Raw genomic sequence first — 16,557 nt, 5'->3', positions numbered from 1 at the left:
TAGGAGCAAGGAATTTGCTGTAATTTGTGCTGCCGACCAAGAATTGAGTGCATAAATGAACACACTTTTCCAAGACTTTCAGAGGAGCCCAAACACCTCTGACAACTTTGAGAAAAGGCCAATGACATTGGATGTGCAGAACTGGCATAGCTGGCCATGCCCCGGGCATCCGGGTATAAATAGGCCAGCGTGGCATCTGCTCACTAGTTCTCTTCTTCGGAGCCGAATGCAGCATCTCTCTGAGAAGCTGCACCATTCACCTCTTCGTTGTTGGATCTATGGCACAAGCAGCGGTCTCTCCCTTCTCAAACACAGATAAGCGTTGTGAGAGTTCCCCTAGGTGCTTCAACGGCGATCTTGAAGAGCGATCTTCCTCCTAAAAGAGTAATTTTTCTAAAAGAGCTGGCGCGGTTGGGATTGTGTGTTGATAAACATGCCTTTCCTTCCTGCGGCTTATCTCCCCAAACGATCTACATGATCGTTGTGTTCAGTGTTGGGCTATGCTCACGCTGATGCAGCGCTCGTTGTTGGTTCATGTTTTGCTATGGAAAACGTAACCATGGGCACACTTTGCTCATGAGTCACATGCTTTTACGTGAAGCCGCGGCTCACCTCGACTGCTTCCCGTTCCGGTCCTTCTACTTCCGTGTACGAGGCCGCTGCGATGTGTGTCGATGGGGAGAAATAGGAGGCGAAGAAGGTTCCGCCGGGTGAAAACCCCGCAACCTCTCCCTCCTCGCGTCCCTCGGTCAAGCTTCCAGATGAGTTTGTTAGTCTGTCTCAGCACGGCTGATTTTCTTATTCGGAGCTCCTAAACGGGCAGAATGGTTGGCGGCAGCATCACTAGGAGGGCGTGCGCCATTTGAAGCTGAAGCTTCAGCTGAACAAGCCTCTGCGGGAGGCTGATTCTCAGTTTGAGGCGGACGCTAAAATGGCGGCCATGCTTAAACGGGCAGCCAAGGAGGGGCTGAATAATAGATATCTGGGTAACGACCGTTCCCCGATAGTGCACGAGAGGTTGATGAAATCGCGGAAGGCTCGGCTTTCGGCCAGAACGCTATATACTAACTCCTCCTCCTTCACCACCCTTGATGGGGGTCCAGCGAGGGGGCTCACGGAGGTTCCCCAAGCGGATAGGGTGATTGCGGGGTACTCCCCACAAAAACGCCACTGCTTGACGGGATCCCCCAAGGCTCCCGTCCAGGGCCTGTAAGTTTCTCTTCGGGCAAAGGCTTACAGTACTTCTGGACAAGCTGCGTCCGCCCTGCACGCCATGGCCATCCTGTGGGTGTTCAGGCCAAGGCTTTTTGAGATCTGTATGAGGGTGGTTCCAACCTAGAGCTACAGGAACTGCGTCCAACGACTGATTATGCTCTCTGAGCTATGAAAGTGGTGGCGCAGGCTTTGGGAAGGGTGATGTCCACTTTGTTCGTCCAGGATCAACACCTGTGACTTAACCTGGCAGAAATGCGGGAAGATAGAAGTCTGCTTCTCGCACCTCCATTTCCCAGGTCGGTTCATTCGATGACACCGTGATAGAATTTGCACGCCAGTTCTTCACGGTAATAAAAAAAAAAGAAAGCAGACAAAGGCCATGATATATCCAGCCTCAGCTGTGGGTCGGGCTACCCCCGACTACCCTCGTCTGCTTGTTGCCACGGACGGCCCCCTGCAGAACTGCTGAGGCCCTGCAACAGCCAGGCCTCCGGCCAGACCTGCCCAGCGGTCAAAGTTCTTGCGGGAGGGTGGCCACGTCAGCTCGTCAGTAGGTTACCTAGAACCTTCGTTAGGTTTCTAAGTTTCCTCAGACGAGCAACCCAGAAGAGGCGGGCTAACTGACCTACCCAGATCCACTCTTGACCCGGGGATGAGAGATGGATTCAGCCCCATTCCGACCGTCTGTCATCCGGCAGACAGGCACTACGTGATCGGTAAGTCGTCTCAGTTATTTTACAGCACTATAGCCCTCCATGAGACAGCCAGATGCTGAGTCTGCAGACCAGGATGTGTTGGGCACTCATCTGGTATCTCTGCATGTTGGCAAAGGCACCCCTTGTTCTTTGGGGCTTTCATCTTCTGGCATGGTGCCCTTTGCGCCACAAGATTGGTTTGTGGCGTTAGACCTGAAGGACGCGTACTGTCATGTCTTGACCCTTCCAAGACTCCATCTTCAAGGTCGGGCTCATCAGTACAAGGTTCTTCCTGTGGCCTATCCCTGTCGCCCTGCACCTTCACGAAGGTCACGGAGGCTGCCCTTGCCCCCTCAGGGAAGTAGTCATATGCATTCTCAGTATCTCGGTGACTGGCTGGTCCTAGCACACTCATGAGGTTCAGTTTGCACTCTCAGGGATGTGGTTCTCAACCACCTGGCTCGATTGGGACTTCAGGAACCTAATACGATGTTGCGCATGCGCGACTGAACAAATCACTCCCCGAGACAACTTGTTCATCCCGAGTCACATTAAAAGAACGACCCAACACCCGTCGGCTTGCGCCATCTAGAGTTTCATGAAAGAACTAGGCATTTATTTTAGATCTGTTGATAACCTAGATTTAACTGTATAATTGTAAGTTGAAAAGTTTCCTTCAGACAGCAAATCCAAGCGTATGTCTTGTTTTTCCCTTCATGTTCCATTACACTTTAATTGTAACTTAAAGCCCTACAACAGGTAGTCAGGGTCATATGTTGAAATCCAGATTTACCATGGTGAAAGGTCACATGGTCAAAGGATGAGTGAAGAGCAAACACTGACTACAACACATGTATACATGTTGTAGTCATGTTGCCATCAGTCTTGTGTCATCATTAATTTGAATTAGTGTTGTAGCACTGTGCTGTGACGCTACGAAGTTTACAATGGTATTATTGGTTGACTGGTGTTAGTCCTACATAGTGTTTGATAATGTCCAGTCCACTGATTTCCCTTGCCTAATTTCTCTGTATCAAATGATTTTCTTAGTCTTTAGTTGATCATTTGGTATTATATTAAATATTTTTTGTTACTGATTATTTTAGGGTTTTTTTTTGTTTTTCACTTGCATATACATGCAAACCCACAGAAAAACAAAACATCTGTTCTAGTGAACCACTGTGACATTGTCATTTTCACTTGTCCTTGTAAAATGCAAGAATAAGTAGTTTACAAAGCCCAATACAGTAAGTGGTTATGGTGAATATTCATAGACTGGGTCTATGAATTTGGATATTTTTTCTTTCCTAGAGAGAGAGAGAGAGAGAGAGAGAGAGAGAACACAACGGTAACACATGCATGCTTACAGTAGAGTTGACTATTACAAAATGTAGCCAAAACCAAATAGTATTTTAACCACAGGCATCTTGTAAAGGGTGATGTGGATCAGTACTAAGTTGTGCTGTCTCTATACAAATTGATCGCATCTACTGCAAAGCATATAAGAATGAACCACAGACAGGAGCCTGGCAGGAACACAGCACAACTTGTCTGTTTAGCTATTACCATAAGAATCATTGTTATACATGGTTTATATTTGTCTATTCTAATTTTCAACTTTTAAATATTTCTGGCAATTATTAGCTTGTTTTTTCAAAGGACCCATTACTTGAAATTATCAGTACTTTGTATTTTGTTTGTAAGTGCTTTTTTGCTTGAGTACTAAAACAGAAGATGATGTGGTTTCCTTTGCTTCCATCTACTAAATGAGCCATGCAATTCAAATTACTTCCCATAACATGGTGGAATGGAATATCCTATAAACATGGTATTTCCCTGCATTTTAACTTATGTATTATTTGGTTGTTGTTGTTAGCATTCCACTGAGTAGGTAAAACACATTAGTTTACAAAATATATAGCAATTTAGGTTTTATGATTTATGAAAATTCCTTTTGCATCATAAGAGCAGTGTGCGAAAGCTACTTTGTCAATTAGAAAATGTTTTTAAACTTGACATGTTGAGCCAAATTGATGCAAAACAAATGCAAATAGAACTAAGAGCACTACGAGAGTGAATGATTTTTTTGTTTTGTTTTGTTTTTTTTGTCATGCTGTGTTGTATTTGTAGTGTGCCATTTTTGTGCTATTTGTTCCTAGGGACTTCCTGGTCTACCCACTCTGGCTGCATTGCACAGCAATCAAATCCTGACTGTGAAGGTTTGTTGGTGCAGCCAACTGGCTAAGGCAGACACTATGGATGATACACACACACTGAGATGTGTCAACAGCGCATTTGTCCCCTATGCCTATGCAATGACAGACTTGGCCCAAACACAATTGTGTCTGATCAATCCATTCCAACCAACCAAAAGCTACTTTTTCTTATTATGACCCTCTCTCTCAGTTCCAGGGGTGTTATTATTATGCAGTGTGGTGACAGGAATTCAACAGAGCAACTGTTTCTTTCCCCTAATAAACCAGTGATGTGTGATTAATTTCAAACAAGAGTCATATTTTCTAACCACCGTATAGTCTGACCACTGTCTGCTTGGATTCTGCAAATGTAATAACTCAAGAGAGACACATTAAATGCTAAACTAAAATCTCAAGATGTTTTTGAGACTGATATCTTTGGTACACCACAATCCAACCCAAAACCACAAAAATATAATTCCTTTACCACCTGCTTAAATGTCCAGAATCAAAGATATAATTAGTGGGTCATACCATGAAATATTCTAATCTATAGTGACAGAATTATGACAGAACTATGTTAACGTCTTTTTTTTTTACAATACACTGACAAAGCCAAATAAATCTGCATGATGGGTTTCAGTGTGTGCGGTTCCTGTAGTTTGCCTTGGCTTAAAAAAAAAAAAAGAAAAACTGATGACAGTGCTTTCAGTGAGTAGAAGTTGACATTTTTTTTTTCTTCTCTCGAATTGGCTCTCTCAGAGTGGGTGTCTCAGCACCCATGAAGCGGTAATTACAGGCTTTGCCAGAGGCAGTCAAGACATCCGTTGCTGCCACCATGGAAAATGTCAACTTACTAATGCTCTAAAGGCACTGGATTGAGTTCTGACTCAACTACTTTAAACTAATCTATTTTTGTACCCTTTTTATTTCCTTTTCTCTTCTTCTTTCTGGGACCTCATGCAACTCTTCTCTGCAACTTCTCTCACTTTTGACCTCCGACCTCTTTTGACCTCACACACCTGCTCAGATGGTCTTCCCTAAGATAAATCATGGCTTTCTTTCTGCTGATCAGCAACTCATTAAACGTCGACTCATTAAGGTAGTGCTTGTCCTCATTCTGTTCTCTTTCTCACTGCTCCATTAGACTGGTCTTCTCATCTTTGGCCCAGCATTTGCTCTCCTTTCTTAAGTTTTAACCTCAGTCCTCAGTTGGACTAATAACTAGTAAAAATTAATACAACAGTAAGAGTGATGGGTGCCACTTTAGAATATTGTTCCATCGTTAATGAATAGCTACACCTAAACAAAGCACTATTAGTTGAAAGTGGTAGTTCACTATTAGCTTATCAGTAACTACTAATACCATATACACGTTCATATGTAAAGTGAATAATTCAAAATGTATAATTCTAAAGTGAAGATCACTAGTAATGGCTCTAGAATTACCAAACCCATCCGAAGGAATTGCTAGTTATTTGGATAAGTATTTTTAAAGTGAAGATCATGGTAAACCACCAATAACGACTCAAGTGTTACCAAATCCATCAGAAGGAATTACTATCCAGAACTTTACAAAAACCTCAAAAATTTTAAATGACTTCAGTCATTCCTTTGTTATTCCTAGTTATTATGATTTTTACTTTAGAATACTGATCCAAATAATTAGTAATTCCTTTAGAAAGATGTAGTAACACTTGAGTAAATAATATCCAGTACTTTACAAAACTCTCAAAAGCTTACAATGATTTCAGTCATTACTTTAGTAATTTCTTTTGAAGGATTTGGTAATAATTGAGCTATTACTAATGGGTTACCATTACCTTCTCTTTAGAATTAATAATACATTTTGCATTATTCATATTAATTATGAACCTGTATACAGTACAATAGTAGTTACTGATTAGCTTATAGTGAACTACCACTTTGGACTAAGGACTAGTCATTTTATTAATTAGAGTTTCTTTTTAGTTAATAGTAGTTACAAAATAGTAGTTACTGTTAATATTGCATTACTCATGTGTTCCTCCGTAGTTATTTATTAATGACAGAACAGTATTCTGAAGTGTTACTGAATGATCAATCTTTGGGATATATCAGCCTAACATTAGGGCTGGCAATCAATTTAGAATTTTAACTAAAATAATTATGTGATTAATCAAATTAATTACAATGAATTACATCAGTGTTTGCTTGGTAAAAAATATAAACAAAGATAAATCAATATTGTGTAATTAGAAAATTCATTATTTCAAGAGAATTATTTAATTTAATTAAATTATATTCATATTAGTAATTATTTTTATGTAATGAAAAACACATAGTGTTTAATTGACAGTATCACTTTATATACATCAGTACTATATATAATATTGCAGAAAATGAGGAGGCCCTAATTTCTATGCATTCTTTGTGGAATTGTGGTTAGTGACTTGTTGCACACAAAATTACGAAGTATGAGTTGTCTTTTTAAAAGAGAAAATACACAGAATAAGTACAGTAAATTGAAAACAAATAAGTATAAATTAAAATGTTATTGTTCTGCTTAATATGGGCAGAAGGTCCTTCCTTCTCATCACAACCAACACAAGTGCTTAACATGAATAAAAAGTCGTAATGTATATGATTTATGTTTAATACTCAGAAAGGGTTGGAACAAAATTGGAAATGATTAAAATAAATTATGCTCCAAAATTGTGAAGGGGATTTCTCACAGTAAAACGGAACTGTACTGTCATAACTGACTGGATAAATACAGAGAGCAAATAGCCTAAAAGCCCCAGTATAAAAACTGTGAAATTCTTTTTATTCCTTGTTTAGTGGTAAAGAGAAATTTGAAATATGCAAGCAGAGGTATATTATCGAACATCCGGATGCTGTCAGTGCTGCTAAGAGCATCAATTTATTGAATATGTAAATAAGGCTGTGTGATAAATATATGCTGCATGCTTTCTTCTCCCTAACACAATTTCCTTTTTCCGAAAGTTTGCTTTGGCAAGCTGTTTCAAACTCCTGAAACAAACTCCAAATAAACTTTGTTTTGGCTTGATTTTCTTCAAAATTACATCAAATAAGTTTATTCTTTGATTTCACTTGAAGTATATCGGACCTTCATTCTAATGTTGTTTAATACTGTAAGATGAGAGAGATGATAACTTTTCATTGATCTTTCATTCTGTTTTTCCCTTATACTAAATACAAACAACATTAATGTATGTTTTATTTACTGATTTATTATAATGTTTCACATATTTACAATTTTATTTTCACAGGGTGATCAGGGTCAAGCAGGGCCCCCAGGGCCTCCTGGACCTCCAGGTCCCCCAGGCCCCAGGGGACCCCCAGGGGACACAGGAAAAGATGGTCCTCGGGGAGTCCAAGGGCTCCCAGTAAGCTATCTCTAAATTTAGAGCAAAATATCAGTAGCTAGAGGTTTAGCATGACAACTGACCACATGAAGTCGAAGGATCATGTTTACAAATGTACCTTACAAAGTTTTGATCTGGGATCAGATTTTGAGAGTGATCAAAAAACTTGTCAATTAGGCTATCCAGCATCATCCATTTATCATATTCACTCCAGACAAGATCATTGTATTCTTTTCTCAATCCTTCTGTCTCTCATTATTTTGAAACAGACACATTTTATTGTTTCATGTGTCTGTTCTTGTGATGAAAGATGTTGGCAAATGCTGTTTTCTTCCCCTTACTTTTAAAAGAAGCATTTATCAAGAGTATAAAGTATGACACCGGAGACACGTAATGACACAATAGACAATGTTTTGGTATTTGTCACAGACTGTTTTTTTTTTTTTTTTCTTTTTGACTTTGAAAGTCTGACATATGTAAAAAAAAAAAAAAAAAAAAAAAAAAAGTAGTTTTGTTACATAAAACCAATATCATACTGTTATATTTCAATGAAAAAAACTTTCATTAAATTAGGAATATTGTTAAAATGTTAATAGTGTCATTGTTTTTATATAAGTTCCTATATAATGGTTATGACTAAATATATATTGTGTCTTTCACAGGGAGACCCTGGAATGCCAGGGGAGATTGGTCAAGTGGTAAGTGTCTTATTGTATTTACAGCCACTATCATCATAGCTTCACCTATACAGTTATACACAATTCTAGATTTAGCTAGATGCTATGATATGTATGTGTGTATAGTCATTTGTGCTGTTGTAGTAAGTTATTTGTGTCGTTTAGAACTAGAAAAGGCCCATATGACAACGAAAGGTTGATTGATAATTGAAAGGTTTTGATTATTGTATTAATGTAGTGTCACTAGATCAAGGACTAGTTTTTGTTATATAAAACCAGTGACTAGCTGCTAAATCTGTTTATGGAAATAGCTGTTGTCAGTCAAGTAATTTTGTAAGTGAATGTTGTTATTCAGAAAAGCTGCCTCTCATTTATTTTCCCTATCAACTGGTATTTCAATATTGATTTATTAAAGGGAGTTTGTAACGGTATATTTCATGACATCAAGTTCAAGTTTTTCACATGAAACATGTCCAAATTATTCCAGTTAAATTCATGTTTAACAAAAAAATAAATTAAATCTTCCGATAAAAAATTAATAGAATATAACATTCCAAAAATGTCTGAGAACAAGATGTTCAGAGAAGGAAAGAGAATGATATAAATTATGACAATGTCATCTTATCTAACACATTACTTGTTATTATCACCTCAAATCTATTTCTCCTTCCAAATCTGCTGAATGTTTTAATCAGAACAAATAAGAATTAAAATCATTTCCTTTTATTATTATTATTATTATTATTATTATTATTATTATTATTTGTTTTGCTTTGTGCTATTTTCACAAGTAAGGTATATATTTTCAAAACTCTTAGTACAAAAATCCTAACAGATCACACTTTTAAAACCTGATCTCATGCTTTCATTATGATTACACTTATTTTCATTGACTCAATCAGTGTTCCAAAACATAAGATTATTGTAATATATATTGAGAACATTTGATTTAGTCACCAAAACACAACATTGTGATCTTCTTTCAGCTTAGTACTTTTAACAATCAGTTCATTCAAGAACAAACAATGCAAGGTACATGTTTTAAATCACCTTTGTTGCTGAAATAATTACAGTAATACAGGCAATAATTGTCATGTTAGAAAATACACTTACATTACCTAGCTTGCTTAACTCAAATAAAATCTATAACGTTTTAAATCCATAACAAGTGTTTATACAGTGTGTTACAGTATCAAAAGGTATGATGAAGGTATGACATGGCCATAAGGTTTTTTGCTAAAACAGAGTTTACTGTCAGTGCAGTATGACATATGACTGAATCTATACTGTAACTGAACTTTTCAGATGAAAGGTTAGTCAAAATAATGTGCAGTCTTTACCATGGTAATGCCTCTATATACAGTATCACGTGGCATAATGCAATGTAAAATGCTGTATTTGATGCCATCTGTCTCCCTTCTTCTGATACATAATGTTCACAAATTGCAAAACACACAGTTTTACAAATGAGGAAGTCCTCAAAGGGAGTTTTTTTTTTTTTTTTTTAATTTTTGTCAGGTTTTGCTCACTTCTGGGTACTAGTTTTCCCCAAAATATGGGTGAGTAGGTAAACACACACACACACACACACTACTTCTGGCAGTCACCTGGCTGGTCTTACTGGCTGGTCTCCCCTCCAAGGAACCAACCTCCAAGGGCTCCTCCTTCTGCCGGCACTTCTCCAGTGGAGCTGCTCAAGGAACAGGCTGGGCCTGGCCTGGTGGTTCATCCTCCCTCATCACAGCGCGGAGGTATTCAAAAGTCCCTCCGGAGGAGCGGTTGGGTGCAATGCAATTGTGTATAAACACCGCTGCCACCTGGTGGGGGAAACCTTCCCTCCCCTCCCGGACCTATAGATACTCGTCTGGTCTCTCTCCCTACACTCCATGGTGTTATTGCAGGTTCATCTAGCTAAGGCACTGAAGGATCTGCACGAGGGTGGTCATGACCTGGAGGTTCTCAGGGAGCTTAGAGCCGCTACTGACCTCGTGCTCCGTACGACGAAGGTCACTGCACGATCTCTGGGTCATGCAATGTCCACAATGGTGGTCCAGGAGTACCATCTCTGGCTGTGTCTGGCGGACATTAGGGAGGCCAACAAGCTTCGGTTCCTCCAGGCATGCTGTGGTTTACATGTGCTGGTCCACACAGACAACACCGCGACCATTGCATACATCAACCGCCAAGGTGGTCTGGGCTCCTGTCACATGCCGCATCTGAGGTCACTTCGTGCCATTCATATTCCAGGCCTGCGCAACCGTACGGCCGACAAGCTGTCACGAGCTGCACTTCCCGGAGAATGGAGACTCTATCCATCCCCAGATGGTCCATCTTCTCTGTGGACATTTCGCAGAGGCTCAGGTAGACCTGTTTGCCTCTCCAGAGACCTGTTTGCCAGTTGTTTTACTCCCTGACCGAGGGAACATGCATTTTCGGTTGATAAATCCTGCCTAGATTTTCCCCAACTGCAAGTGAAATGCAAGTTGGATGATACTATAAACTATATCTTATGGAAAGGTAGACTGAAGTTTCCTGGAAGTAATAAGGTAAACCTTATTCTAATTTCAGCAAATAAATCGAAAGATTATTTATTAACTGACATCAGTTATATAGAATCTAATGCAAATGAGATGATCAATACGTTAATGCCAACGGTCTCTGGAAAGAGGTTTGGAAAGAGTAATATATTTACTTTCTGCATCTGGACGGCGACGCCTTGAACTTTTGACCTGGGCCACGCTGTAGTGGGAAGAAAGGAGTTAGATCCGTTTTTCAGTCTTGAACCCGAAGCACTGGTAAACGATGAGCTCCTGGGCACCGAGAAGGTCCTTTGGACTGGAACACGCAAACAGGAGCCTTAAAGGTAAAGGTTCTAAAGTCTGTACAGAAGATTCGGACTACTGGAATGTGCAGGAGGGAGGATCACTGATGTTGATATTCTGAAGTCGTTGCAAAAGATCCTGGCAGTTTGGAACTCGCAATCAGAGGATCACTGCAGAGAAGATTCTGAAGTTGTTGTAGAAGATTGGGGGGGCATTAAGCTTGTGGTCATTGTTGCTGTGGCAGTTTCCAAACTCACTTCTTGCAGAACTTCCTTGTTTCTACTGTAGAGCATCTTAGCAGCTTAGCTCTTGGTTTAGCAGTAGACCACGCCACATAGCACAAGTTCAACCACACCACTTAGCACACATTCTTTGTTTTGAAGAGAACTTTTTAACCTTTCCCTGAGAAGGTGGGATTTGCAATTTGCAATCTTTCAGACCCAGCGTTTTGGTTAGCCGATGTCATCAAAGGTGGCCGGCGTGGCCCCTCTGATCTGAGGTCTATTTACATAGCTAAAAGTCTACGTTAAGACCAATGTCTTTAAAGTTTTTCCTATGCATTATTCACTTTCCAAACCAATTCCAGATGAACCTACACATTGTGCTGAAAATATGAAGACCAAACACCAATGGGTAATGTGGAGCACTGCCCCATGTGTTCATATTAGTGTATATCATGTGTTCATATTAGTGTATACCTTAGTATGTCATTAAGTTTATACAGTTCTGTAAATGGATGTGAAGAAGGGTTTAGTCAATTTTGTGTCCATTTTGTGTGAATGCATGCGAATGTGTATTTTTCTTTTAGAGACTTTGGGGGGTGAGGGGGGTTATGATCATTCACCCTTTGATAAGAGTAAAGGAGAACAAAGCAGTTCCTGCCTGGGGGTTACTGTATGTTAATGTTAACCCTCCTCTCAACAAGAGGTAATGTTGTCTTATCTTAAGGCACAAGGCATCCTTTGTTGTCCATAGAGCCTGATGACATCAAAATATAGATTTTCTCCCTTCCATTCCCTTCAGGAATCAGGTAGTGAACCTGCAAGCACTGCCCCTGGAGGAGGCAGAACCAGCCCTAGCTTTGCTCTGTCCCGTCCGCACTTTAAGACTGTACATGGACTGGACACAAAGCTTCAGGACCTCAGACCAGCTCTTTGCCATCTCCAAAAAGAGAATGGCCCACTGGATTGTGGATGCCATCACCCTGGCTTATCAAGCACAGGGTGTGTCCTGCCCATTCAGGTTGTGAGCCCACTCTACTGGAAGTGTCGCATCCTCCTGGGTGTTGGCTCGTGGCGCCTCGCTGACAGACATTTGTAGAGCTGCAGGCTGGGCAACCCCCCTCAGCACATTTGCTAGATTCTATAGCCTTCATGTGGAGCCGGTTTCCTCCTGTGTTCTCACCTCAAATGAGTAGAAGCACTGAGAGGCCCTGGCTAGTGTTGGCTTGCTAAAACAGCTCCAAAGTGTCCCTACTGTAGACACTGTAGAGCTCCTACGTCCTCGCGGCAGCCCGATGTGGCGGAGTGTCCAACCCTAGGTCCTCACTTGATGAATCCGTGAGAACGAGTAGAGGACCGGGTTCCATATCTAGTGACTAGGGTGGATCCCATATGTGTAAATTCTATGGTATAGCCCAAAGCCATGTTTCCCCGGCAGATTACTCTGCTATCCTCAAGAGGGCTACAATCGCTTCTGATTTTCCATGTGTACCTAAATGGTTATTCATATGTGTAAGTGCTTCTGAAACCTCCTTTGGGAAGGATGGGGCTTCCGCATGTCCAGGTTACAAGTGAAACAGGTCCTGGCCTACTCTCTAACAAGGGGCATAGAAGGATCGCACAGGACACAGTATCAACGTGATGTTGAGAGTGACCGACTGAGCACCTGCTGCCTCTTATGCCCATGCTGTGATGAGCGGCATTTGGATGCAATCATTGCATGCCAATGTGCATTGGCTCGTTTAGTTACACTCAAAGTAGATTGGTGTCTCTAAGCAAGATGCCAATTCGTCGGTATTGACGTGACATCTGCGTTCCCTCCTTCAGGGAACAAGGGTTACATACGTAACCGAGACGTTATCATCTAAGAAAAATTGTGTATATATAGTCTAAAAATAATTAATTCTACTTGGTTATCCTTAAATTGCAAAAAAAGGTTGTTTAGAAACTAGATCTACTGAATCTATATAGATATCTATATTTGCACCAAATGATTCTCTGATTGACCATTAAGATAAGTTAGATTAAATAATAGTTGAATGTCTGAAACTGAATGAGAAGACATGCAAATGAAAAGTTTGACAGTAAGACCTTTATGAAAAGCAGTTACTGTGAATGAAGCATTTATATAGATAAAACTATTTTGTGTAGTGTAAAAAATACGTTGTGATTCTGTGTATTGTACCAAAAAAAAATTGAAAATACACTGAAATGTTTGAAAAAAGTGCACTTCTGATGATCTGTTGTTGTATTTGTCACGGGCGTCGTGTGCGGGCAATGAGGAGTAGGGACGAGGAGATTAGGAACAAGAACATTTATTAGATAATCCACAAATGGAACTGGAACGAACAGGAACAGCAGGGAATCACACGCAAACAGTACGCAAGAGACTTTAAGAGCTGACCAAGACACGGGGAAACAAACCAAACTTATATACACAGACTAATCAGAGGGAGACAGGTGTGAACGATTAAACAATGATGTAATAATTGAAGACGGAACAGGAAAGACCAAATAAGGGCATACATGGGGAAAACCAAAGAAAACAGTCCACAGGGGGGTGACATTAACCCCCCCCATAGGCGTGACTCGCGCCGTACAAAAACACCGGGGAGGGAGGGTGGGCACCCTGGAGGCTCGTGCAGGGCAGACACAGGAGGGAGAGGAGGTACGCCTCCAGGGCGGAGCATACAGTCCGGGGTGCCATGACGGGTCAGGGAGCTCGGGGAGCCACGGCCAAGTACTTAGTCCAGGCGGCCATGGAGGATCAGGGAGCTCGGGAAGCCATGGCCAGGTACATAATCCAGGCAGCCATGGTGGGTCAGGGAGCTCAGGAAGCCATGGCCGAGTACACAGTCCAGACGGCCATGGCAGGTCAGGGAGTTTGGGAAGCCATGGCCGAGTACACAGTCCAGATGGCCATGGCAGGTCAGGGAGTTCTGGAAGCCATGGCCGAGTACACAGTCCAGACGGCCATGGCGGATCAGAGAGCTCGGGAAGCCATGGTCGAGTACACAGTCCAGACGGCCAAGGAGGATCAGGGGGGTAGCCCCCCCCCATTTTTCTTGGGGAAACTTAGGGTATTGTCAGCCCAGGAGAGTACAGGAAGGCCGGGCTTAGAAGGCGCAGGCACAGGAGGACGCTCGGGAGGCACAGGAGAAAACAGTCCACAGGGGTGTGACAGTATTAGTACTAAAAGTTTTGAAAATGTAACAGTTGCTTGTGAAAATAGTTCTCAAAGCGAAAAAAAAAAAGAAATATTTACACAAAATAATAACAAAACATACATAATGACTGAATGGATAAAAGATTAATATAAAAAACAATAACCACAGCTACAAAGAAAGGTGGTAACAATTTCAACACATTTTGATCACAGTAGGTTTAAGGTAAGACTTTATTACAGTTTGTGTTCTGTTACATGGACTTATATTTTGATATGTATTTGTTACCTCAAGTCTCTGTGTTTAATTTTAGTTTCTGTCTCCTTTTAGTTAGGGTTAGGCCCTGTTTATTTCTGTGGTTAGGTTCCTCACCTGTGTCTAGTTTAGTTTCTCATTGTCCTGTGCATTTATGCTCCCAAGTTGTTCAGTTGGTTGTCAGTTATTATCTTCTTGTAGTTCTTGTAGTTTTAAATGAAGGATTGCAGTAGTTAAACCCTCACTTTAACTATCTTCCCCATGCTACATGACAGGATTAGTGATACCATTAGTTTCAAACACAAAAGAACCTAGCACCACTCACCGGACATTTCATTTTGTATGTACAACAATCAGTGTAATAAAATGTTGCCAAATTCATGTTAATCTGTTTCAAATAAAACAGAACACATTTTAGGTGTCTTTGAAGCTTTGAAGAATATAGTCAGATCAGGTAGCTTAAAGAATTATAGGTTACATGTTAAAAATTAAAAGGTATTAAGGGACTGTTCACACAAGAATGGTCCTTGTGTTGCATTTGTTCTGTTTTGCAATTGTTGGTCTATGTAAACAAGCAGTTGATGGGCATCTTTGTCCATGTTGGTTTGGGGTCTTGCTAGTGTCATATTTTGCTGACAATCAGCACAGGCACATAATTTACAAAATCACCTGAAACTAAGATTTTACAATAAATATATACATTCTACTAATGATTTTTTCTGTGCTGTTTAAAGTTGCCATCTAGGAGTAGTCAGTGGTGGTTTATGTCCATCATAATGCCTCTCCAATCAGCAGAGTTTGCTAGAGGCCGAAGTCCACAGGCAGCCTTTGAGTTCTCAGCTTCTACAGTATGTGACATTTTCTCCATCATTCCATCACTTACATAGATGAATTAATGGAGTGAAGATGCTCCATTTGCAAGATTTTATTTTTTTAATATGTTAGACTTTTATTTTTAACTTTGATTAAACACAAGTATGTACAATGAGTTCTAATACCAGAAGAAAGCTGTTAGCATTCCTATTCATCTCAGTGGCAGTTGTTTGGCTTGTAGTGTATGCATCCTCTGAATGCTGCCATCTTTGCTTCATGGACACTCAGTTCCAAAAACATTTTTCCATAAAGGAAATGGTGTCTTGGCATTGTTGATTGCCAAATGCCACCAAAATAACACAAATGTAGCTCTATATTAGATCTCCTTGATTCCAGCTTGTGCATGAGCTGAGCTGTCACAGATAGCAGACAAAGAAAAATTGTCTGATGTGTGAGACTGTTATATATGGAAGTAAAATAATGACAAAATTTAAAACAAAAAGGCATGCTGAATTACACTAATTGGAAAAAAAAGCATACATTTCATTAACATTGCTTGAATCGCAAAAAAAAATATGGGTAAAATGCTTAACATTGCATAATTTGCATCCATATTCTGGGCTCATCTTACCCCACTCTCCCCTACAGGCAGGAAGATGAGCCCAGAATATGGATGCAAATTATGCAATGTTAAGCATTTTACCCATATTTTTTTTTGCGATTCAAGCAATGTTAATGAAATGTATGCTTTTTTTCCAATTAGTGTAATTCAGCATGCCTTTTTGTTTTAAATTTTGTCATTATTTTACTTTTTATACTTGTGGTCCTCAAGATAAGGGAAATGAAGCAGAAGTACTATGAAAGTATCTAAATTAATTTCTGGATGTGTCCTATCATTTTAAAATATCAGAATGTATCTATGACAAAGGATTCTAAAATTATGGCTTCTTATAAAAAAGTGTTCCTGTGACTCAATTTGCCCCACCTTAGGGGTAAGCTGACCCGAGTCAGTGGGTAAGATGAACCATCTGGGTAAAAACTGACCATCTGACTGAATCTGATTCAAACCAATGTGAAATTATTAAGTTAATTTACCTCTTTTAAAAGCTAACTTAATAATAATTAAATTAAA

The 16,557-nt window shown here is 40.2% G+C and overlaps 1 protein-coding gene across 1 annotated transcript in view; it reads left to right on the top strand.

Moving 5' to 3' along the window:
- Positions 1-16,557, top strand: part of LOC127168853 (collagen alpha-1(XXV) chain) — a 140,506-nt gene that overhangs the window by 7,187 nt on the left and 116,762 nt on the right. Inside the window, exons 2-5 of the mRNA XM_051115948.1 lie at positions 4,070-4,129; positions 5,136-5,207; positions 7,378-7,494; positions 8,136-8,171. Of these exons, the coding sequence (XP_050971905.1) occupies positions 4,070-4,129; positions 5,136-5,207; positions 7,378-7,494; positions 8,136-8,171 (285 nt within the window). The remainder of the gene's footprint in view (positions 1-4,069; positions 4,130-5,135; positions 5,208-7,377; positions 7,495-8,135; positions 8,172-16,557) is intronic.

Source organism: Labeo rohita, chromosome 7 (genome assembly GCF_022985175.1).
Source record: "Labeo rohita strain BAU-BD-2019 chromosome 7, IGBB_LRoh.1.0, whole genome shotgun sequence".
Lineage (NCBI taxonomy): Eukaryota > Metazoa > Chordata > Actinopteri > Cypriniformes > Cyprinidae > Labeo > Labeo rohita.
The sequence above is the reverse complement of the archived record's forward strand: the minus strand, read 5'-3'. Positions and strand labels throughout refer to the sequence as shown.